At 43.9% G+C, this 25,977-nt stretch overlaps 1 protein-coding gene across 2 annotated transcripts in view; it reads right to left on the bottom strand.

Annotated features, from left to right (window-relative positions):
- The window catches only part of CFDP1 (craniofacial development protein 1), a 136,964-nt gene extending 111,818 nt beyond the window's left edge, over window positions 1–25,146 (bottom strand). For both annotated transcript variants that reach the window (XM_002826649.5, XM_063717775.1), the window contains exons 1-4: window positions 24,900–25,146; window positions 4,622–4,739; window positions 2,601–2,820; window positions 1,891–2,018 (exon numbers count right to left, since the gene is read on the bottom strand). In XM_002826649.5, the coding sequence (XP_002826695.1) occupies window positions 1,891–2,018; window positions 2,601–2,820; window positions 4,622–4,739; window positions 24,900–24,963 (530 nt within the window). In that variant the 5' untranslated portion in view covers window positions 24,964–25,146. The remainder of the gene's footprint in view (window positions 1–1,890; window positions 2,019–2,600; window positions 2,821–4,621; window positions 4,740–24,899) is intronic.
- Window positions 25,147–25,977: the final 831 nt, after the last annotated feature.

The raw sequence follows: 25,977 nt of genomic DNA on the forward strand, positions 1-25,977 counted from the left end.
AGTTTTGTTCCATACCATTTATAAAAGTGATAAGGGCCAGGCAGAGTAGTACATCCCTGAAGTCCCAGTTACTTAGGAGGCCGAGGCTGGAGGATCGCTTGAGCCCAGGTGTTCAAGACCAGCCTAGGCAACACAGCAAGACCCTTTCTCAAAAAAAAAAAAACAAACACAAAACAAAAAAACCGATAGTGCCAATTCTTTTCCCTAAATATATCTTCACTAGATAAATAATTGTTGAAAACATTACTTTTAAGAATAACAATTTTAGGGAAAATTGTATTTTCAGAGAGCCTACAGGTCTAATTAATTACTGCCAATGAAAATCAATGTGCCCGCCTATAAAATTATTGATTGGCACTTCCTCTGTTCTCATTTAGCTCTAAATCACAAATCTGCTATTTTCACATAATACAATTGAAATAAACGGGGGAAGGGAAATTACAGGGATGTGTGGCTCTTACCTAACAGCCAGGAGGCTAACCTGGTCAAGGCATTAAGCCCTTACTTAACCTATGGTAAATAAACCTTATTAATCAATCAGAAAAATATTATTAAGCTAAGAAAATAATATTGAGGCTGGGCACGGTGGCTCACGCCTGCAATCTCAGCACTTTGTGAGGCCGAGGCAGGCGGATCACGAGGTCAGGAGTTCAAGACCAGCCTGGCCAACATGGTGAAACCCCGTGTCTACTAAAACTACGAAAAAAATGTCCAGGCACGGTGGCTTACGCCTGTAATCCCAGCACGTTGGGAGGCCGAGGCTGGCGGATCATGAGGTCAGGAGATCGAGACTATCCTGGCTAACATGGTGAAACCCTGTCTCTACTAAAAATATTTAAAAATTAGCCAGGCATGGTGGCGAGCACCTGTAGTCCCAGCTACTCGGGAGGCTGAGGCAGGAGAATGGCGTGAACCCAGGAGGTGGAGCTTGCAGTGAGCCAAGATTGCGCCACTGCACTCCAGCTTGGGCGACAGAGTAAGACTCTGTCTCAAAAAAAAAGCCAGGCGTGGCAGCTCATGCCTGTAATCCTAGCACTTTGGGAGGCCAAGGCGGGTGGATCACCTGAGGTCAGGAGTTCAAGACCAGCCTGGCCAACATGGCGAAACCCCGTCTATACTAAAAACACAAAAATAACACGGCATGGTGGCACAGGTCTGCAATCTCATCTACTCAGGAGGCTGAGGAAGGAGAATTGCTTGAACCTGGGAGGTTGAGGTTGCAATGAGCCGAGGTCGCACCCTGTATTCCAGCCTGCACAATGAGAGCGAGACTCCATCTAAAAAAACACGAAAACAAAACAAAAAAAACTACAAAAGAATTAGCTGGGTATGGTGGCGTGTGCCTGTAATCCCAGCTACTTGGGAGGCTGAAGCAGGAGAATTGCTTGAACTGGGACCCGGGAGGCAGAGGTTGCAGTGAGCCGAGATCACGCCACTGCATTCCATCCTGGGTTACAGAGCAAGACTCCATCTCAGAAAAAGAAAATAATATTGAAACCAAATTTCTCTCCTTGTATTTTCAGTTCTTATCTGATTTCTGAGACTTCAATGGGGCTCATATTGCAGTCAAGGAGAGTAATAAAGGGAGACATGACTTACCAAAAGTCAGAAAACATGGCAATGATCAAGCGGAACAAAATACTTAACTCTTACATTCCCTTGCTTCTGTTCAGCTGACCACTTCGTAAAGCTCAAAAACTACACTGCTATATGTGAAAGGACCTTTCTCATGCTCCCTGATAATTTATAGAGCCAGTTTTCCTTGAGTTCAAATATAACTCTCCCAAAATATTATGATGGATTGAAATGAGGATAGATGGCTAACACCAGTTAGAGAGAGACGCTCATTTTTAAAAACACTAGTTTCAAAGTTTGTGAAGGTTCTCTTACCTTACTTCTTCACCAGCAAAATCAAACACCTTGGTGATTTTAACTTTTTCTGTTTCTTTAGGTTTCTCTAGCTCTTCTGCTTTTACCAACAATTTACTTGAACTTGTCTCTTCAGTCTCCTCTCCCTTCTACAAAAAAAACAAGAAATGTAATCAGTTTCACCAAAACATGAACCATATTGTTTATAGCTACTTTTTTTTTTCTTTGAGATAGCGTCTCACTCTGTCGCCCAAGCTGGAGTGCAGTAACACAATCTTGGCTCACGCCAACCTCCCCACCTCCCAGGTTAAAGCGATTCTCCTTGCTTCAGCGTCCAAAGTAGCTGAGATTACAGGCAACCGCCACCACACCCAGCTAATTTTTGTATTTTTAGTAGAGACAGGGTTTCGCCACATTGGCCAGGCTGGTCTCGAACTCCTGACCTCAAATGATCCGCCTGCCTCAGCCTCCCAAAGTGCAGGGATTGTTGGTGTGTGGCACTGCACTCAGCCTATAGCTACTCTTAAATGTTTCATCTCTAACCAGTTAAAGGCCTATTGGAAACTTATATGATTAGAGAAGCTTATTCTCCTACCATAGGAAATGCTTTGCTTTTCACTTAGTACAATTGTTATCAAAAGGCATCTGGTCGATTTCCGTAGGCTTCAAATCTCAGTAATAATGTAGGGTATTTCTGGAGAGGCATTCCCCTCATTAATGTCTCAACTTACCTTAACTTGTGTACTTGGGGGCACTTTTGATTTTGGTCCCACATCATTGAGGAAGCTGGCCCAGAGTTCGTCCTCCTTCTTTTTCCTGGCATCCTCTGATCCAATGCCTTTTTCCTGCTCTGCAGCTTCATCTTCCTCCTCACTACTGCTTCCCTCAGATTCTGAATTGGCATCCTCCTCTTCCTCTTCTTCTAATGAGAGGCCACCTTGTCTTCTCTTCCTAATCACCAGCAGTCACAGGGAAAAGGAAAGACAGCACAAAATGATTTCAGTTATCCCTCTCCCAATCCCAAAGGTAATCTTATAAACCCAAGAACATTTTAAATTCTGGGACTACTGATTAATATACTGAAGTGAGTAGAAGAGGTAAGCTGAAATTTTGTGGAAGAAAAAAAAAGAATTGAAAAAAGAACTGAGCTCTTACTGCTAACTTTTCTCCAATCACTTAAAATTAAAGTATAACGTTCTCCTTCTAAATCAGGACCAGCTGTTTTCACAAAGAAAACATCCAAATCACCGAATCACAGAATTAATCTACCCAGAAAGAATATTCTAAGAACATATTATATGCGCCAGACATTGTTGACTTTTTAAAGCTACTCCATTTGTAGAACAAGTTCTATTTAGAAGAGCCTCAACTTTATTTGCCCTATTTCTTCCAAGAGTTCTCAAGGAAAAAGAAAAAAATCCATGTTTCTTCCCACTTTCGGAAGAAATGAGAGCTGGAATATAGAAAAATTCAAGGACAGGCCAGGCGCGGTGGCTCACACCTGTAATCCCAGCACTCTGGGAGGCCGAGGCCCACACAGAGATTCCACTACCTTTTTTCTCTTTTACTTCATATAAACTTTCATCACAACAAGATGAGAAAATTAGCTGGGCATGTTGGTGGCTGTCTATAATCCCAGCTACTTGGAGGCTGAGGCAGGAAACTGAACCCAGGAGGCGGAGGTTGCAGTGAGCAGAAATCACGCCACTGCACTCCAGCTTGGGCAACAGGGCGAGACTCTGTCTCAAAAAAAAAAAAAAAAATTCAAGGACAAAAAAACTGGGCCCAAGACTTATAACAGTATATTGCTTCTTAGACTATTTTGACTTTAGGTGAATCAATCTAATATCTACAATTCTTTTTTCCTTTTCATAAATGATAATCTGCTTTTTGCTTCAATGCCCAGGAAGACAGAAACACCCAAGTGAGGTAAAAGACTTCTATGGAAGATGCCCTTATCTAAGTTAAATAACCTGTCAGAATTTTCATGGGAAGAGAAGCCCATACCAGGCCTATGCCAGGCAATGTGCTAATATCTGTATTTTTAAAATGTAATTGCATATATAACCTTAAATTAAACAATTCCACTTCTAAATGTTACATTTACAGATATATTTATACATGTATACATTTATATATTTATGTATACTTTGTATACATGTATACAAAGAATATTCACTGCAGTCTTGTTTGTTGTAGTAAAGACTAGATACAATCTAAACATCCCTCAATACAGGAAAGCCTAAATAAAGTAAGGCCTATTCACATAACGTAATACTATGAAAAGGAGGAGATACTGCCATGGTACTATCTCCAAGATGTGAAATAAAGAGAAATGAAAATAAGAAAGTGAGTATGCTACTATTTATATTCTTTTCTAAAAAAAAAAAATGAAGAAAGAAAATACAGACATATATGCATTTGCATGCACAGACTATCTCTGGTAGCATAGTTCTTCAGAGGCAAAGCAACAAGGGCTAGGAACAGGGTAAACATCTTTTTAGGGACTGAATTTTCTGTTTTAACCATATGTACATATTACCTATTAACATTTTCTTTACATTAAAGCTCAAAATTTTTAAAGCTTTCCAGAGACTAAGAAGTTAATCCTAAAATAACAGCAAATGTTTCCCTCAAAGAGAAAAGGGTTAGAAACTCTGGCTTCATTAAATCTATCATAAGACCAATCTTGGCAATCAGGATGGTTGTGACAATAGCCCCTAACTTCTAAGGGCCTTGAGGGCAGCATCACCTGGCTGGAATGCTCTGGGCCTTTCTTTTTTTCCCTTGGGTTTTCTGTGTCTGCTCTTCACCATCCACTTCATCTTCCTTCACTAATTCATTTACATCATCTTCACTATACTCTCCACCTGAAATCACATAACAGGGTGATCAGACAGGAATAAAGGTTTTCACATCAAGATGAGACATTTTCATTAATACAAGCTTTCACACCGAGACATTTTCATTAAGAAAAAGTGAATTTTCCCCTATTCTTCACCTAACAAAAACATCATTTCCTTGGGGAAGTCTTCTCTGCCCCTGAAGACTACCCTATGTTCTTCTATCCTAGGCTTCCATGGCAGTCTCTAGTTCCCCTCCATAACTCATCCCACTTATATTTAATGTTGGTAATTTCTGCTGTGCTCTATACTCCAAGAGGACATAAACCCTGTTCATCTTGACTTTTAAGTATTCACTAAATGAATGAGTGAATGAAAAGAAATTTCAATTCTATTAAAGTGTTTCTCAAAGAAGAAACTGATGCACTACCTCATCTTGGGTATCTTTCAAATCTAATTTAAGAAATACTTTGTCTTCTCAATAAAAGAGGTTTAAAAGGAAACCTAAAGACTTCCAGTTAAACATAGCAGAAAGAACAAACACACCCATGTCCCATCTTCAGACACTGACATTCAAGGGTCCCCAACAAAAGAGCGTTGCTTGGATGTCTGACCACATGCTGTGGGTACCAGTCAATAAACCAACCCTGCCCACACAGAGATTCCACTATCTTTTTCCTCTTTTACTTCATATAAACTTTCAATTGAAGTGTACATACCAAAAAGCACACAAATCTAATATACAGTTCAATGGAATGACACACAGTGAACATGCTTGCATAACCAGGGCCTCAGCTCGAGGAACTGAACATTACCAGCATCCCAGAAGGCCCCTTGTGCTCCCTTCCAGTCACTAACCACTGCCCTACCCCTAAAGGGAACCAATATCCTGACTTCTAACGTCATGGGTTAGTTTTGCCTGCTTTCGAACTTTCAACAGAAGCCTGCAGTGTGTACTCTTCTGTGTCTGGCTTCTTTTATTCAACCTTATGTTTGTGAGAGTCACCCACATTGTTGCAGTGTAGCTGTGGTTTATTCATTCTCACTTCTGAAGAGTAAATAGTATTTCATTGTATGACTATAGCATAATCTGTTTATTCATTCTACTGTTGATGCACAACTAGGTTGTTTCCAGTTTGGAGTCATTACAAACAGTACTGTTTTGATACTCCTGTGCATCCAATCAGCTTTATGTATTTATTTATTGAGACGGAGTCTCGCTCTGTCACCCAGGCTGGAGTGCAGTGGAGCGATCTTGGCCCACTACAACCTCTGCCTCCCAGGTTCAAGCGATTCTCCTGCCTCGGTCTCCTGAGTAGCTGACATTACAGGAGTGTGACACCACACCCAGCTGATTTTTATATTTTTAGTACAGATGGGGTTTTACCATGTTGGCCAGGCTGGTTTTGAATCCTGACCTCCGGTGATCCACCCGCCTTGGCCTCCCAAAGTGCTGGGATTACAGACATGAGCCACCGCACACGGCCTCCAATTAGTTTTTAAATACTTCACTCATAATGTACCAAGGACCACCAAACACTTGAGAAAAGCCTCCAATATGAAACGCAAGATTCAAGACAAACAGAAAGGAATTCAGAGGAAACAAAATTAGTGCAGAAAGAAGGGGTGGGGAGGGGGACAGATTAAAAACTTAAGGAAAAAGGCTTTGTAATTAATATCCTCAAAGAGATAAGAGAAACTGTGGCATCCATGGAATAAAAATAAGACTTTTAAAATAATTCAAACAAACAAAAAAGCTCGTAAAAACTAAAACAATGATAAAAGAGATTAAAAAAAAAAAAAAAAGGTAGACCAGTGGCTCACGCCTATAATCTCAGCCCTTTGGGAGGCCGAGGCAGGTGGTTCGCCTGAGCCCAGGAGTTCAAGACCAGCCTGGGCAACTGTGAAACCCTGTCTCTACAAAAAACACAAAAATTAGCTAGGCTTGGTGGTACACACCTCTAGTCTAAGCTGAGGCAGAAAGATCACTTGAGCCTGGGAGGTCAAGGCTGGAGTGAGCCAAGATCACACCACTGCACTCCAGCCTGGGTAATAGAGCAAGACCCTGTCTCAAAAAAATAAATACATAAATTAAAAAATTTTTTAAAGGTGATGAGAAGGAGCCAGCTGTGTGAAAATCTGGAGAATAAGCATTTGAGGCTGAGGTGGAAACAATCAATATCCAAAATGGAATTCTGTTTGACATCCCAAACACCAAGGGCTAAGTGACAGTGTTTCATGAAGAGAGCAGTGAGTTCCTGGTTAAGACAGCAATCTGAACACACAAATGTAATTTTACTTCCTCCTGAACCTAGTGAGACCCCATATCTACAAAAAATTTTTAAACATTAGCCATGCATGGTGGGGCATGCCTATGGTCCCAGCTACTTGGGAGGCTGAGGGGAGGATCACTTGAACCCAGGAGGTCAAGGCTGAAGTGAGCCATGAACACGCTACTGCATTCCAGCCTGGGTGACAGTGAGACCCTGTCTCAAAAACAAAAACAAATACCACCCCAAAATACAAAGAAACACAAATGTATTTACCTTTTTATCCAGCAGTCCCACTTCTATCCCAGAATATATAATAGGTTATTCACTCAGTACTGTTTGTAGTAACAAAAAATTAGAAACAGCTCAAGTTGTCTCACAGTAAGTGACTGGCTGAAAAGGCTATGGTCCATCTAAATAATGGAATACCACAGTCATTACAATGCAATGTGTAAAATTTCTATGTATTTACCTCCAAGATATACTCTTAAGTTAAAGAGAAAAAAAAGGAGAGGAAAAGCAAAAGAACAGTGTATGAAATATGCCAGCTTTGGATGAAGAAAAAGGAAGAATTAAGAATATGCTTATATTTGTTTGTATATGGAAAAAGCGACACTAAAGGATAAACAAGAAACTAATGAAAACAGCTCCTTATAAGGGTCCGGATAAAACAGAGTAGAAGCAAGAGTTCACTGTGTTTATCTCTCTACAGAACTTTGAAAATCCCTTAAATTCAGAAGTTTGAATAAATAAATATAACTGTATACCAAAATGATAACATAACCACATAAACAAAAGATCTATTCCCAGGACTTTAAAAACAGTATTCTGACTATACATCTTCATCAAGATGCATTCCAAAGACAAAAAAAAAAGTTCTACTCTGTGTAGTAACATCAATGTTGGTATTTTGAAACTATTTCCTTTATATCATAGGTTAAAGCAAGTAATTAATCATGTTAGGAATCTAGATCTTCAGAATAAGAAAAATGACACAATTATAAAATCAAAGAAATTGGCTGGGAGCGGTGGCTCATGCCTGTAATCCCAGCACTTTGGGAGGCTGAGGTGGGTGGATCACCTGAGGTCAGGAGTTCGAGACCAGCCTGGCCAACATGGTGAAACCCCATCTCTACTAAAAATACAAAATTAGCTTGGTGTAGTGATGCATGCCTGTAATTCCAGCTACTCAGGGAGCTGAGGCAGGAGAATTGCTTGAACCTGGGGGGCGGAGGTTGCAATGAGCTGAGATGCACCATTGCACTCCAGCCTGGGCAATAAGAGTGAAACTCTGTCTCAAAAAAAAAAAAAAAAAAAAGAATTAAGAATATCAATATGAACTCTAACCCTTTTTTTTTTTTTTTTTTTTTTTTTTAAGATGGAGTCTCGCTCTGTCGCTCAGGCTGGAGTGCAGTGGCACGATCTCGGCTCACTGCAAGCTCCACCTCCTGGGTTTTACGCCATTCTCCTGCCTCAGCCTCCCGAGTAGCTGGGACTACAGGCGTGCACCACCTATGCCTGGCTAATTTTTTTTGTATTTTTAGTAGAGATGGGGTTTCACCATGTTAGCCAGGATGGTCTCGAACTCCTGACTTTGTGATCCGCCCGCCTTGGCCTCCCAAAGTGCTGGGATTACAAGTGTGAGCCACCGCGCCCGGCTAACCCTTTTTAAGTATTTCCTAGTTTTGTCCACTAGACAAACGGCATACAAACTACATCATTCTGGTAACATCAAGCATCTCTAAAGTTCAAAGTTGAGACCATTTACCACAAAAAGGCTCCCTGAAAAAAAAAAAAACTCACTTCAGGTCTGAGGCAAAGAAAGCACAAGGTAAAACCAGGACATTTTTCTGTGCCAGAAAACCAGGAAGCTATTTAAAAATAATAGATCAAGGACAGGTGCAGTGGCTCATGCCTGTAATCTCACCACTTTAGGAGGCCAAGGTGGGTGAGTATGGGGGGGAATGCTTGAGCCCATGAGTTCGAGACCAGCCTGGGCAACAGAGCAAGAGCCTGCTTCTACAAAAGATTTTTAAAAAATTAGCCAGGCATGGTGGCACGCACCTGCCTGTTCCATCTACTGGAGAGGCTGAGGCAGGAGGATCACTTGAGCCCAGGAACTGAAGGCTACAGTAAGCAAGACGCCGACTCATAAAAAATAAATAGTAATAAAAAAAGATCAAATTAAAAGGATACAAGATCCAACTTGAAAGAGCTTCTACTGGCCAAAGCATTGAAGACCTGAACATTAAAACAGTTAATTGTTAGAAAATGAAAACACACTGAATCAATAAAAATCTGTGAGCCCCTCATGATATCAAAAGACAGAAAAAAAATTTGTATCATTTTAGACTATTTAAAATTACTACCTATTTTGAAAACTGTAATTAAGGGAAAAGAATTAAACATTTATACTGTTCCAATTGATAAAGGAAAGCTATACTTTACAGAAAAATGTCAACTAATAAATACAGAAGAACCACAGAATTAGAAAGACATCACTTCTCAAACTCTAATGACAGTAGTAGTTTAGGCAAGGGTTATCAAGTAATGTCAAAAAGCAATTTAAGAAGCTGGGTGTGCCAGAGGCATTTGAACCAGAGCAACTCCATCCTGAATAGCGACTGGGTAAAACGAGGCTGAAACCTGCTGGGATGCATTCCCAGGAGGTTAAGGCATTCTAAGTCACAGGATAAGCTAGAAGGTTGGCAGAAGATATAGGTCATAAAGACCTTGCTGATAAAACAGCCTGCCGTAAAGAAGCTGGCTAAAATCCACCAAAACCAGCGCCATGACAGCTTACAAATGCCATGGCAACGTCAGGAAGTTACTCTAAATGGTCTGAAAAGGGGAGGCATGAATAATCCACCCCTTGTTTAGCATATAATCAAGAAATAACCATAAAAATGGGCAACCAGCAGCCCTTGGGTCTGCTCTGTCTATGGAGTAGACATTCTTTATTCCTCTACTTTCTTAATAAACTTGTTTTTACTTTTCTGTATGGATTTCCCTCTAATTCTTTCTTGTTCGAGATCCAAGAACCCTCTCTTGGGGTCTGGGTCTGGATCCCCTTTCAGGTAACAGGTAGTCTCAGCTACCTCAGAAGCTTTCTTGAGCCCAGGAATTTGAGTCCAGACTGAACAACACAGTGAGACCTCCATCTCAAAAAAAAAAAAAAAAAAATTTAAAAAGCAATTTAAGTTTTAACCATTAAGTATACTGTCACAGGGAATACTTTCCAGTTCTAAAAGTTCCAAAGGAAAAAACAAGTATACAAGAGAGGGATCAGACTGTTATCACCCTGATTTAATAGTCACCACTATAGTTATCAACCAGATATTGTGTCTTCTGATGCTATTCAAACATCAGACGTCCATCGATAATGCATTCTAGCCAAAGTATTTCATTGGAACCCATCAAGCATTTAGATCTAACTTCTGATTTACAGAGAACCTAAGGAACAAAGGAACTAAAACAACACCATGAGGGAATAACCAGACAAATCCAAGAGGTGAGACATGCTGCAGGACGTATGGCTTGATCTTTTCAGCAATCTATGTCATTATAGAAAGGGGAGTGTGCTAGATTAAAAGAGACTCAAGGATGGAACAACTGGATAATATGTGTAGTCTTGAACTCAACTGTGATTTGGACACACAAGCCATAACCATTTTGGAAAATTTGAGTATGGTCTATATATAAGATAAAACATTTACTAAAATAAATGAGTAGAGACCACCCACTGAAAAGAGCAGGTTGAAAAGCGATGTGAGTAAATACAATTGCAGGCTGAGGAAAAAATACAAATATCTATACCTCGGTGTAGGACAAAATCAGAGTGAGTATTCACTAAGGGATTGATATGATAGTCTCTAGGTAGTTCAAATATTTTTATTTTTTTATTTTTAAGTGATTTTTTATTTAACTGTCTGCATTTTCTAATTTTCTACAAAGCTCTGCACTACTTTTGAAAACTTTTACCTGTTTTCATCATAAAAACAGGCAAATGTTGTAGACAGTTCAGACAAGTAGATGCACATGGCTCTGGATCTTAAACATGTAAAAAGATGCTTAATCTCATTAATAATGAGACAGCCATGTGGGGGGGGTCCCTGGAGAATCTCCAGCCAGCCAGCAGACTGGGAGGAATGCGCACTGGGGTGGAGCCACAGAGGTTCCTGCTGTCTGCAGCGGGGAGGAGCCTGGCCCCTCTTCTTCCTGTGTGCAACCTGGGATTCAAAGCTGCGAGGCAGGAAGCGCAGCAGCAGGAACTCTGGCCTTGCAGAGAGTCCCTGTTCCCCCTTTTTTCCCTTTTCACCCAATAAAACCCTGCTTTACTCAAGCTTCAAATTGTCTGTGAGCCTAAATTATCATGGCTGTGGGACAAGGACTCTGTCTTTAGCTAAACTATGGAAAAGTCCTTCATCAGTAAGAGATAAGAAAATTTTAAATTATACATACAAAACCCCCCAAAAACTCAAGATCAAATTCCACGCAGTTACTATGAGGGAAAAAAAGATAGTAAGAATCAGAATAACATCCCTGTAGACAATGTAGGCACAAAAAGAACAAATCTTGTCCAAAGACTCAGAGCTTCCAATCACCTTTCTAGTGCCCCAAGCGTAAATATGAGCCAAACCAACTAAGAATCACTATAAATCCGAGAAAGCCTCTTACATAATAAAACCCTAAACAAGCATACAGGGTGAATAAAAAATCACCCTAGAAGAAACAAAGCCTGTATTTCCTCATTTTATGAGGCTTGCATAATCTGATACTAAAATCACACAAGGAAATTACCAAAAAACTACAGATCGATATCCCTCATAAACACAGATGCAAAAATCCTCAACAAAATACAGCTGTCCCTCCATATTTCTGGGGAATTGGTTCCAAGATCTCCCCCACCCCACACCAAAACCCACAGATGTTCAAGTCCCTGATATAAAATGATGTCATATTTACATATAATCTATGTACATCCTCTTGCGTACTTTAAGTCATCTCCAGATTACTTACAACACCTAATATAACATAAGTGCTATATGAATAGTTGTTATACTGTATTGTTTAGGAAATAATGACAAGGAAAAAAGTTTGTACACATTCAGTACAGATATAACCACCCATTTTTTTCCCAAATACTTTCTCTCTCTCTTTTTTTTTTTTTTTTTTTTTTGAGACGGAGTTTCGCTCTTTTTGCCCAGGCTGGAGTGCAATGGTGCGATCTTGGCTCACCGCAACCTCCGCCTCCCGTGTTCAAGCTATTCTCCTGCCTCAGCCTCCCAAGTAGCTGGGATTACAGGCACTTGCCACCACACCCGGCTAATTTTTTGTATTTTTAGTAGAGACAGGGTTTCACCATGTTGCCAGGATGGTCTCGATCTCTTGACCTCGTGATCCACCCGCCTCGGCCTCCCAAAGTGCTGGGATTACAGGCGTGAGCCACTGCACCCGGCCTCTTTTTTTCTTTTTTTTTTGAGACAGAGTCTCGCTCTGTTGCCCAAGCTGGAGTGCAGCGGCACGATCTTGGCTCACTACAATCCTCCCGGGTTCAAGTGATTCTCCTGCCTCAGCTTCGTGAATAGCTGAGACTACAGGTATGCACCACCACTCCCAGCTGATTTTTGCATTTTTGGTAGAGACGGGGTTTCACCATGTTGGTCAGACTAGTCTTGAACTCCTGGCCTCAAGTGATCCACCCACCTCAGCCTCCCAAAGTGCTGGGATTACAGGTCAGAGCCACCACATCCAGCCTCTTAGAGTCTTAAGACTGTGAATAAAAAAAAAAAAAAAACACGTTTTCAGAGGTTAAGGCAGGAGGATCGCTTGAGGCCAGGAGTTCAACGCGTCACTGAGCTGTGATCTTGCCACTGCACTCCAGCCTGGGTGACAGAGCAAAACCCTGTTTCTTTTTTTTTTTTTTTTTATTCTCATATTTATTTATTTATTTTATTATTATTATTATACTTTAGGTTTTATGGTACATGTACGCAATGTGCAGGTAAGTTACATATGTATACATGTGCCATGCTGGTGCGCTGCACCCACTAACTGGTCATCTAGCATTAGGTATACCTCCCAATGCTATCCCTCCCCCCTCCCCCCACCCCACAACAGTCCCCGAAGTGGGATGTTCCCCTTCCTGTGTCCATGTGTTCTCATTGTTCAATTCCCACCTATGAGTGAGAATACACAGTGTTTGGTTTTTTGTTCTTGCGATAGTTTACTGAGAATGATGATTAACCCTGTTTCTTTTAAAAACAAACAAATTCAGGTTTTCTCACACCTGTAATGCCAGCACTTTGGGAGGCTAAGGCAGGAAGATTGCTCAAAACCAGGTGTTTGAGACCAGCTTGGGCAACATGGTGAGAGACCTCGTCTCTATAAAAAATAAAAAATTAGCTCCCCCTCCCCCTCCCTCTTCGGTCTCCCTCTCCTTTTTTCGGTCTCCCTCTGTTGCCGAAGCTGGACTGTACTGCCGTGATCTCGGCTCGCTGCAACCTCCCTGCCTCGGGCTCCTGTGACTCTCCTGCCTCGGCCTGCCGAGTGCCTGGGATTGCAGGCGCGCACCGCCACGCCTGAATGGTTTTTGTATTTTTGGTGGAGACGGGGTTTCGCCGTGTTGACCAGGCTGGTCTCCAGCTCCTGGCCTCGAGTGATCTGCCTGCCTCGGCCTCCCGAGGTGCTGGGATTGCAGACGGAGTCTCGCTCACTCAATGCTCAATGGTGCTCAGGCTGGAGTGCAGTGGCGTGATCTCGGCTCACTACAACCTCCACCTACCAGCCTCCTGCCTTGACCTCTTAAAGTGCTAAGATTACAGCCTCTGCCTCGCCGCCACCCCGTCTAGGAAGTGAGGAGCATCTCTGCCTGGCCGCCCATCGTCTGGGATATGAGGAGCCCCTCTGCTCGGCCGCCCCATCTGGGAAGTGAGGAGCGCCTCTGCCCGGCCGCCATCCCGTATAGGAAGTGAGGAACGTCTCTGCCCGGCCGCCCATCTTCTGGGATATGAGGAGCGCCTCTGCCCAGCTGCCCCGTCTGGGAAGTGAGGAGCGCCTCTGCCCGGCCGCCCTGTCTGGGAGGTGTACCCAACAGCTCTGAAGAGACAGCGACCATTGGGAGCGGGCCATGAGGACGATGGCGGTTTTGTTGAAAAGAAGGGGGGGAAGTGTGGGGAAAGGAAGGAGAGATCAGATTGTTGCTGTGTCTGTGTAGAAAGAGGTGGGCATAGGAGACTCCATTTTGTTCTGACTAGGAGAAATTCTTCTGCCTTGGGATGCTGTTGATCTATGGCCTTTCCCCCAGCCCCGTGCTCTCTGAAACATGTGCTGTGTCAACTCAGGGTTAAATGGATTAAGGGCGGTGCAAGATGTGCTTTGTTAAACAGATGCTTGAAGGCAGCATGCTCTTTAAGAGTCATCACCACTCCCTAATCTCAAGTACCCAGGGGCACAAACACTGCAGAAGGCCGCAGGGACCTCTGCCTAGGAAAACCAGAGACCTTTGTTCATGTGTTTATCTCCTGACCTTCTCTCCACTACCATCCTATGACCCTCCCATATCCCCCTCTCCGAGAAGCACCCAAGAATCATCAATAAATACTTCATAAATATAAAAAAATAAATACATAAATAAAAAATTAGGCCGGGCGCGGTGGCTCACGTCTGTAATCTCAGCACTTTGGGAGGCTGACGTAGGCGGATCACAAGGTCAGGAGATCGAGACCATCCTGGCTAACACAGTGAAACCCCATCTCTACTAAAAATACAAAAAAATTAGCCGGGCCTGGTGGCGGGTGCCTGTAGTCCCAGCTACTCGGGAGGCTGAGGCAGGAGAATGGCGTGAACTCGGGAGGCAGAGCTGGCAGTGAACCGAGATGGTGCCACTGCACTCCAGCCTGGGTGACAGAGCAAGACCCCATCTCAAAAAAAAAAAAAAAATTAGATGGGCATGATGGTGTGCACCTGTAGTCCCAGGTATCTGGGAGGCTGAGGTGGGAGGATCACTTGAGCCCAGGAGTTTTAGAATACAGTGAGCTGATTGCGCCACTGCACTCCAGTCTGGGTAATCAAGCGATTCTCGTGCCTCACCCAGTAGCTGGGACTAATTTTTGCATTTTTAGTAGAGACTGGGTTTCACCATGTTGGCCAGGTTGGTTTTTTTTTTTTTTTTTTTTTTGAGATGGAGTCTCACTGTCACCCAGGCTGAACAGCAGTGGCGCGATCTCCGCTCACTGCAACCTCCGCCTCCCGGGTTCACGCCATTCTCCTGCCTCAGCCTCCCGAGTAGCTGGGACTACAGGCGCCCGCCACCTCGCCCAGCTAATTTTTTGTATTTTTAGTTGAGACGGGGTTTCACCACGTTAGCCAGGATGGTCTCGATCTCCTGACCTCGAGATCCGCCCTCCTCAGCCTCCCAGATTGGTCTTTAACTCCTGGCTTCAAGTGATCCGCACTCCTTGGCCTCCCAAAGTGCTGGGATTACAGGCGTGAGCAACTGCACCCAGCCTTTTTCCAAATATTTTCTATCTGCAGTTGGTTGAATCCATGGCTGTGGAAACCACAGATACAGAAGGCTGACTATATTAGCAAACCAAATTCAGCAATGTATAAATATATCCTGACCAAGTGACCAAGTGAGCTGTCTCCCAGAAATAAGTCTGTCAGAAATCTGAAAATCAAACATTGTAATCCACCATATTAACAGACAAAAAAAAGAAAAACCACATGTAATTAAATCAATAGATGGAGAAAAAGCATTTGACAAAATTCACCTCTCTGAAAATTAGGAACGGAGGGGAACTTATCTAACATGACAAAAGGAATCTCTGAGGGACAATATACGCAGACTGCCAAGGTTAACATTCCAGCTCAGTTACTATCTAACTGGATGAATTTCGGCCATTTGCTTAGACTTTGTGCCTCAGCTTTTTCATCAGTAAAATGTGGAGCACAATTAGCACATATAGTGTTAAGTGACTGAGTTGGTAATAAGTTACTCCATGCTAAAGTGTTTAAACGGCAGGCAGACAGACACACGGCATCTGTGAAAAACCTATAGCTAACACCACATCAAGTGGTAAAACACTGATTTCTTTTCCCCCTTAAGATCGGGAAAAAGGCTGCCAAACGCGGTGGCTCACGCCTGTAATCCCAGCACTTTGGGAGGCTGAGGCCGGCGGATCATGAGGTCAGGAGATCAAGACCATCCTGGCTAACACGGTGAAACCCTGTCTCTACTAAAAATACAAAAACTTAGCAGGCGTGGTGGCGGGCGCCTGGAGTCCCAGCTACTCGGGAGGCTGAGGCAGAAGAATGGCGTGAACCCAGGAAGCAGAGTTCACAGTGACCCAAGATCGGGCCACTGCACACTCCAGCCTGGGCAACAGAGGGAGACTCCGTCTCAAAAAAAAAAAAAAAAAAAAAGATTGGGAAAAAGGCAAAGATGTCCCCTCTCACCACTCCTATTCAACATCATACTGGAAGTATAAAGTACAACAAGGCAAGCAAAATAAATATAAAAGGTAAACATGTTGGAAAGGAAGAAATAAAACTGTTTCTATTCACATTTGACATCACTGTCTGTGTGGAAAATCCCACAGAATCTACAAAAACCTCCAGAACTGGTAAATGAGTTTAGCAAGGTTGTAGAATACAAGGTTAGTATGCAGAACCTGTATTGTATTTCCATATACTAGTTACAAACAATTAGAAATAAAAATTTTTTACACCTAGAAAAAAAAAAGATACAGACTGTATTCATAGACTAAAATATAAGATCGTTAAACTGTCAATTCTTCCCAAAATGGTCTACAGATTCAATGCAATTCCAAATGAAATCAAAGTAGGATACTTTTTTGAGAAATGAACAAAGTGATTCTACAATGCATATGGGGGCCAGGCCTGGTGGCACACGTCTGTAGTACCAGCTACACAGGAGGCTGAGGAAAGAGAATCACTTGAACCTGGGAGGTAGAGGTTGCAGTAAGCCGAGATCGTGCCACTGCACTCCAGCCTGGGCAACGGAGTGAGACTCCATCCCAAAAAAAAAAAAATCTATATGGAAAGGCAAAGGAACAAGAGCAGCCAAAATCATTTTGAAAAAGAATAAAGTTGGAGTACTCTCTCTACCTGATTTCAACACTTAAAAACAGTAAATGAAACTGTGGAAACAGAGGTCCAGAAATAAACCTATACAAGTATGGCCAGTTCACTTTACAAAAATGCAAAGGGAATTCGATAGAGAAAGAATAATCTTTTCAACAAATAATGAAAGAACTGGACATCCAGATGCAAAAAAAAAAAAAAAAAAAGAATCCATAACTCATATCTTATGCAAAAATTAACTGAAAATAAATAATGATAACTGATTTTTTTAAAAAGTAAAGGCTGGCCGGGCACGGTGGCTCACTCCTGTAATCCCAGCACTTTGGGAGGCCGGGGCGGGCGGATCACCCAAGAGGTCAGGAGTTCAAGACCAGCCTGGCCAACATGGTGAAACCCCATCTCCACTAAAAATACAAAAATTAGCCAGGCGTGGTGGCAGGCACCTATAATCCCAACTACTCGGGAAGCTGAGGCAGGAGAATCGCTTGAACCTGGGAGGTGGAGGTTGCAGCGAGCTGAGATCACGCCATTGCACTCAAGCCTGGGCAACAGAGCAACACTCTGTCTCAAAAAAAAAAAAAAAAAAAAAAAAAGTAAAGGCCAGGCACGATGGCTTATGTCTGTAATCCCAACACTTTGGGAGGCCGAGGTGGGCAGATCACCTGAGGTCGGGAGTTCAAGACCAGCCTGACCAACATGGAGAAACCCTGTCTCTACTAAAAATACAAAATTAGCCAGGCGTGGTGGCACATGCCTGCAATCCCAGCTACTCAGGAGGCTGAGGCAGGAGAATCGCTTGAACTCAGGAGGCAGAGGTTGCAGTGAGCCAAGATCATGCCATTGCACTACAGCCTGGGCAACAAGAGCAAAACTCTAGCTCAAAAAAAAAAAAAAAAAAAAAGTAAAACTATATAACTTTTACATAGGAAAATACAATATCTTTGTAATCCTGAGTTAGGCAAAAAAGAGTTCTTAGATATGATTCCAAAAGCACAATCCATAATAGAAAAATTTGACAAACTGGATTTTATCGAAGTTTAAAAATTTTACTGTGCAGGCCAGGCACGGTGTCTCATGCCTGTAGTCCCAGTTACTACAGAGGCTGAGGCAGGAAAATTGTTTGAGCCCAGGAAGTAAAGGTTGCAGTGAGGTGAAATCGTGCCACTGCATTCCAGCCTGGGCAACAGAGCAAGACTCTGTTTCAAAAAAACACCAAAAATAAATTGCTGTGCAAACACTATTAAGAGAATGAAAAGACAAGCACAGAGACAAAACACTGCAAAACAAATATCTGACAAAGCAGCCGGGCGCAGTGACTTACACCTGTACTCCCAGCACTTTGGGAGGCCAAGGTGGGTGGATCACTTGAGGTTGGGAGTTGGAGACCAGCCTGGCAAACATGGTGAAACCCCATCTCTACTAAAAATACAAAAATTAGCTGGGTGTGGTGGCGAGTGCTTGTAATCCCAGCTACTCGGGAGGCTGAGGCAGGAGAATCGCTTGAACCCAGGAGGTGGAGGTTGTGGTGAGCCAAGATTATGCCACTGTACTCCAGCCTGGGGGACAGTGAGACTGTCTCAAAAAAAAAAAACAAAACAAATATCTGACAAAGGACTATATCCAGAATACACAATTCCAAAACTGAAAACAACCCAATGTTTTAAATGGACAAAGAATTCAAAAGACACACCAAAGAAGATAAAATGATGGCAAATAGGAACATGAAAAGAGAATCCACATCCTTAGGGAAATGCAAACTAAAGGAGAAATTAGCTAATTTTTTTTCTTTTTTCCGAGACAGTGTCTCGCTCTCTTGCCCAGGATGGAGTGCAGTGGCACAATTCCGGCTCACTGCAACCTCCGCCTCCTGGGTTTAAGTGATTCTCCTTCCTCATCCTCCCGAGTAGCTGGGACTACAGGCGTGCACCACCACGCCCGGCTAATTCTTTGTATTTTTTAGTAGAGACGGGGTTTCAACATATTGGCCAGGCTGGTCTTGGACTCCTGACCTTGTGATCTGCCTGCCTTGGCCTCCCAAAGTGGTGGGATTACAGGCATGAGCCGCCGCGCCCAGCCCCAAATTAGCTAATATTTAAAACAAAAACAAAAACAAAAAAACCTGACCACCCCAAGTGTTGTTGAGGATGAAGAGCAACTCAAACTCTCAAACTTGTTGCCAACAGCAATCACACCACAAAAAAATTTAGCAGCTTCTTGTAAAGTTAAACATACACATACTACAAAACCCAGTAATCCCACTCCTAGATATTGACCCAAGTGAAATGAAAACCCATGTTCACAGAAAAAGCTGTGTGTAAATATTTATAAACAGCTTTATTTGTAATCATAAAAAATTGGAAGCAACCCAGTGTCCTTCAAATGCAGAATAAACTGTGGTATATCCATATAATAGACTACCACCCAACAACAGAAGGAGCTAATTACTGACATGTGCAACAACACAGGTGAATCTCAAATGCATTATGCTAAGCAGAAGAAGCCAGACACAAAAAGCTGCCTACTGTTATGGTTCCATTTAGATTATATTCTGAAAAAGGCAAAACTATAAAGATGGAAAACAGACCAGTGGTTGCTAATGGCTAAGGGCCGGGGGTGAGGGAGAGTTGTTTGACTACAAAGAGTAGCGGGGGAATTTGTTTTTTTTTTTAGAGGGTTGGTGGCTTGAAACTGTTCATTTTGGTGGAGGTTACACAACGCTAGGCATTTAACAAAAATCAGAGAACGGTACATTGAAAACAGTAAATTTCATTGTATGTAAGTTAAAAATTGTATGTTAAATGCTGATACTGCATTTACAAAAGAACATAATGCAAAATTTAACAAAAATCAGAGAACGGTACATTGAAAACAGTAAATTTCATTGTATGTAAGTTAAAAATTGTATGTTAAATGCTGATACTGCATTTACAAAAGAACATAATGCTATAAAAATATTCAAAGTTGGCGGGGCTCGGTGGCTCACACCTGTAATCCCAGCACTTTGGGAGGCCGAGGCAAGTGGATCACAAGGTCAGGAGATCGAGACCATCTTGACCAATAAGGTGAAGCCCCGTCTCTATTAAAATCCAAAAAAAAAATTAGCCAGGTGTGGTGGCACGTGCCTGTATCCCAGCTACTCGAGAGGCTGAGGCGGAGAGGGAGAAAAAGAAAAAAAAGAAAGGAAGGAAAGGAAAAGAAAAGAGAAAGAGTGAGAGAGGAAAAGAAAAGAGAAAGAGTGAGAGAGGAAAGAAAGGAAAAGGAAAAAAATTATAGGAAAAAAAAGTTCTCAGAAGGCTCAGCAAAATGGCTGAAAACACTCATACCAAGATATATCATGGTGATATATTAGAAAATGGGAACAGGCCAGGCGTAGAGGCTCACGCCTGTAATCCCAGCACTTTGGGAGGCCGAGGCAGGCAGATCATGAGGTCAGGAGTTCGAGACCAGGCTGGCTAACATGGTGAAATCCCGTCTCTACTATAAAAATACAAAAATTAGCCAGGCGTGGTGGCATGCACCTGTAGTCCCAGCCACTCCGGAGGCTGAGGCGGGAGAGTTGCTTAAACCTGGGAGGTGGAGGTTGCAGGGAGCCTAGATGCCACCAGTGCACTCTAGCCTGGACAACAGAGCCAGAGTCTGTCTCGAAAAAAAAGAAAAAAGAAAATGGGAACAAAGAGAATATTCTACCAGCTTCCGGAGACAAACAGATCTTATACATTGAGCAGAAATCAGTAACAAAACATTTATTAACAGCAACATGGGAATCTAGAAACTAATGAAGCAACACCTTTAAAATTCTGATGGAAAATTATTTCCAACCTAGAATTCTATACTAAACAGACAATCAATTACACCTGAGGGGCATGGTTATTTTCAGGCATTCAAGGTCTCATAAGAATGTTCCTGACCGGGCATGGTGGCTCACGCCTATAATCCCAGCAGTTTGGGAGGCTGAGGAGGGCGGATCACCTGAGGTCAGGAGTTCAATATCAGCCTGGCCAACATGGTGAAACCCCGTCTCTACTAAAAACACAAAAATTAGCTGGGTGTGGTGGTGGGCACCTGTATCCCAGCTACTTGGGAGGCTGAGGCAAGAGAATCGCTCAAACCGGGAGGTGGAGGTTGCAGTGAGCCGAGATCACGCTACTGCACTCCAGCCTGGGCGACAAGAGCAAGACTCTATCTCTAAATAAATAAGTAAATACACTGGAGCACTCATAGAAGGCAACCAAGACAAAGTGGAGGCCAGAAGGCAAAGACTGTTTCAGAAGATTAAAGTGAAAATCTAATCAATGTAAATATTTTGGGAGATGATTTATACAATTCTAAAAGTTTAGAGTCAAATTAGCAGTGTCGACGAAAAGAGTCAAACTCTGTCAAGTATTTGAAGAGACTTATTCTGTGCCAGATATGAGACCATAGCCCGTGATGCAGCCCTCAAGAGGTCCTGAGAGTACGTGCCCAAGGTGGTTGGGGTGCAGGTTGGTTTTCCATATTTTAGGGAGGCATAAGACATCAATCAAATACATTTGAGAAATATACTGGTTTGGTCCACTAAAATGGGACAACTGGGGGTAGGAGTGCTTCCAGGCTACAGGTAAATTTAAAAATTTTCTTGTTGGCAAGAGGTTGAGTTTGTCTAAACAGAAAGGAATGTCTGGGTTAAGATAGAAGTTGTGGAGACCAGAGGGGTTTTTTTTGTTTTTTTCGAGATGGGAGTCTCACTCTGTTGCCCAGGCTGGAGTGCAGTGGCGCAATCTCGGCTCACTGCAACCCCACGCCCCTGGTTCAAGCAATTCCCCTGCCCCAGCCTCCCGAGTAGCTGGGATTACAGGCGCATGCCACCATACCCGGCTATTTTTTTTATATCTTTAGTAGAGACAGGGTTTCACTATGTTGGCCAGACTGGTCTCGAACTCCTGACCTCAGGCAATCCGCCCACCACAGCCTCCCAAAGTGCTGGGATTAAAGGTGTGAGTCACCGTGCCTTGCCACTTTTTTTTTTTTAAATGGAGTCTTGCTCTGTTACCCAGGCTGGGGTGCAGAAGCACGATCTTGACTCACTGCAACCCCCACCTCTTGGGTTCAAGAGATCTCGTGCCTCAGCCTCCCCAGTAGCTAGGATTACAGGCGCCTGTCACCATGCTTGGCTAATTTTTATATTTTCAGTAGAGATGGGGTTACACCACGTTGGCCAGGCTGGTCTTGAACTCCTGACCTCAAATGATCCACCAGCCTCTGCCTCCCTAAGTGATGGGATTATAGGTTCGGGCCACTGCTCGGCTGAGAACAGAGTTTTATCATATAGATGAAGCTTTTAGCTGACAGGCTTCAGAGAGAATAGGTTGCAAAACGTTTATTATCAGACTTAAAGTCTGCGTCGATGTTAATGTCAGAGACATACAATGAGTCAGGTTCAGCCCCCACGTCCCATCATGGCCCAAAACAGTCTCTCAGGCTAAATGTTAAGAGCCCTGGCTAAGGAGGAAGTCCATTCAGATGGTTGGGGGCGCCTTAGAATTTTATTTTTGGTTTACAGCAGTTAAGTACATAGACAGCTAAGTAGCAACAAAAAATGGCAATTATTAGCACCAGAGAAAACAAGAAGTGCGGGAAAAGTAATCTGTATAACATACGGTTCAGCTGTCAACATGATGTTTATTCACACTGTCATTAGAAAAAAAAAACACTGGGCCTGGCACGGTGGCTCACGCCTGTAATCCCAGCACTTAGGGAGGCCGAGGCGGGCAGATCATTTGAGGTCAGGAGTTTGAAACAAGCCTGGCCAACATGGTGAAACTTCGTCTCTACTAAAAATACAAAAAAATCAGTCGGGTGTACTGGCGGGCGCCTGTAGTCCCAGCTACTCAGGAGGCTGAGGCAGGAGAATGGCGTGAACACGCGAGGCAGAGCTTGCAGTGAGACGAGATCCCGCCACTGCACTCCAGCCTGGGCGACAGAGCCAGACTCTTGTCTCAAAAAAAAAAAAAAAGAAAAGGAAATCGGTCGGGTGTGCTGGCAGGCACCTGTAATCCCACCTACTTAGGAGGCTGAGGCAGAACTGCTTGAACCGGCAAGGCAGAGGCTGCATTAAGCAGAGTGCACCACTGCACTCCAGCCTGAGCAACAGAGTGAGACACTGCCTCAAAAAAAAAAAAAAGAAAAAAAAACACTGAATACTGATCTAACTAAAATTGGACACAGGTTCAACGGCAGACTAGGGAGTTGGGGAGGCCCCGAAGGTGGAAGTGTGTGTGTTTGGGGTGAGGGGAAGGAGGTCAGGGGCTACTAAAAATGATACCTACTATACATGGGTTAAATCAATAGACAACAGAAATATAACACCAAATTCAAAAGGTGGAAAGAACTTTCTCCTGAGGAATATTAAATTAAATAGGGATGAGGGGCGATGGGACTGGCTAGCTTTTTTTTTTTTTTTTTTTTTTGAGACAGAGTCTCGCTCTGTCACCCAGGCTGGAGTGCAGTGGTGTGATCTCGGCTCACTGCAACCTCCACCACCCGAGTTCAAGCGATTCTCCTGCCCCAGCCTCCTGAGGAGCCGGGACTACAGGCGCGTGCCACCATGCCCAGCTAATTTTTGTGTTTTTAGTACAGACGGGGTTTTACCATGTTGTCCAGGATGGTCTCGATCTCCTGACCTTGTGATCCACCCACCTCGGCCTCTCAAAGTGTCGGGATTACAAGCATGAGCCACCGCGCCAGGAATGGAATGGCTAGTTTTCAACGTGCCTTTTAGAAATACTTCACTAGCCGGGGCGCGGTGGCTCATGCCTGTAATCCCAGCACTTTGGTTGGCCGAGGTGGGAGATCACTTGAGCCCACGAGTTCGAGAGCAGCCTGGGCAACATAGCAAGATGCCATATCTACAAACAAACAAAAATAAACTTTAAAACATTAGCGGGCGTGGCAGCCTGCACCTGTATGTAGTCCCAGCTACTCCAGAGGCTGAGATGGGAGGATCGCTTGAGCCCAGGAGTTTGAGGTTGCAGTGAGCCAAGATCGCGTCACTGCACTCCAGCCTAGGCAACAGCAAGACCCTGTCTTTAAATAAAACAGAACAGAACAAAATAAAACAAAGAGAATAGGGACGACTCCTGGGTTGGGTTTTGTTAGTTTGTTTCTTGTTTGCCTAGTCTTTCAACTGAAGATGTGAATGGGTGAAGATACTTTCAAGAAGATACTTTCAAGATACTTGTCTGGGGAAGACCAAGAAGGGGGAACAGGAAGGTTTCTTCAGTAAGATTCATTCTCGCCCCGTTCGGGTTGAGATCTCTAAGGAAAGAAAGTTCTAAGAGGAGAGGATGGGTGGACGTCACAATGAGGCAAAAAGCATCAAAGGAGGAACTTTCTATCAGAACTTTTCTAACAACCAGGCGGAGAGCGGACAGCTCTATCTTGGACGGGGGTGGTGGCCAGCAGCTCTCTCGGGCCACGGCTGAAGAAAACCTCAAACGCTCGGACTGCCTCCCTGACTTCTGAAGCAGCGGTGTCCTTCGGGGCTGACCGACCAGCGTCCCTAGGGACAGGGGCCGTGTCCATGTGCCGGTTCCCGCGCTGCAAGAGGGGGCGCCGGCCGGAGCTGCCCAAAGGGAGGGGAGCACAGAATCGCCACGCGCACACGCGACGGGCCGCAGCGGCCGAGGATGAGGGGCCTGAGGGAGCGAACGCTCGAGAACGGGCCCCCCCGGACCACCTGGGCCACGGGGCCGACGCCCGCGGGGGCAGAGGGCGCCTCACGTGAGGCGTGGGGCGGGGCAATCCGCTTCTCGCCTCAGGCGGAATCGCTCACCCGACGGCACGTAGTCCTCGTCCTCTTCCGACGTGGAGAAGTCTTCGGAGTCGAATTCCTCCATGTTGCTGCCGCTCGACGCTGGTCAAACTCGCAAGACCGCAGCAGCTGCCTCCAACAGCAAAGCTCTAGGGAGAGACCATAGAGCCCCGGCGGCGGCGACAGCAGCTAGGGCGGCCCCGACAGAGCTTTGCACATGCGCAGAGAGTACTACGTGATTGCCCTACGACACTTCCGGCCGATGCCTCCGGACTGGCGTCCCTGAGGCCCTCGCTGGGAGCCCGAACCCGCCCGGACGCGGTGCATGCTGGAACTTGTAGTCTTCGGCGCTGCCTCGCCGCCTTAATATAATAAATCGGCTTAAATAAAATTACATATCTATGGAAATACAGGTGACCTTCATTAATCATTAATTCGTAATGCCAAATTCACTTACTTGCTAAAATGTATTTGTAACCCTAAAATCAATCATCACGGTACTTTCTGGGGTTCTTCCCGGGCATGCGCAGAGGGTGAAAATTTGGAGTTGGCGGAAGTAAGGTTCCCAGCTGAGGTTTGAACTAGGGAGAAGCGCCGCCTTCTAGTTGCAGCTCCTGTGCTGTAAACAAAGAGTCCTTTCCGCAGTCTGTTTACTGACACTTTTTTTTCCTGCTTTTTGTGGGTGGTTTTGCTGTTTAAAATGGCCGCCAAGCGTAGTGCTGAAGCTCTGCCCAGTGTTCCTAAGCGAAAGAAGACCGTGATGTGCCTTACGGAGAAAGTTCGCGTGTTGGATAAGCTCCAATCAGGCATGAGTTACAGTGCTGTTGGCCATGAGCTCAATGTTAACGAGTTGACAGTCCGGTACATCAAGAAAAAGGAAAAGGAAATTCACCGATCTGTCCGTGAGACCGCTCCGGATAGTGCTGAAGTGACCTCCATTGTGCGTGATGAAGCTATGGAAAAGATGGAAAAGCGGCTAAATTTGTGGATTCATGAGACGTCGATCGATAAAAAAAAAACAAAACATAGTGGACAGCATTGTTGTGAGGCTGAAAGCCAAAGATATCTGTGGTCACGTTACCCAGGGTCAGAGAAATGC

Source organism: Pongo abelii, chromosome 18 (assembly GCF_028885655.2).
Source record: "Pongo abelii isolate AG06213 chromosome 18, NHGRI_mPonAbe1-v2.0_pri, whole genome shotgun sequence".
Taxonomy (NCBI): Eukaryota; Metazoa; Chordata; class Mammalia; order Primates; family Hominidae; genus Pongo; species Pongo abelii.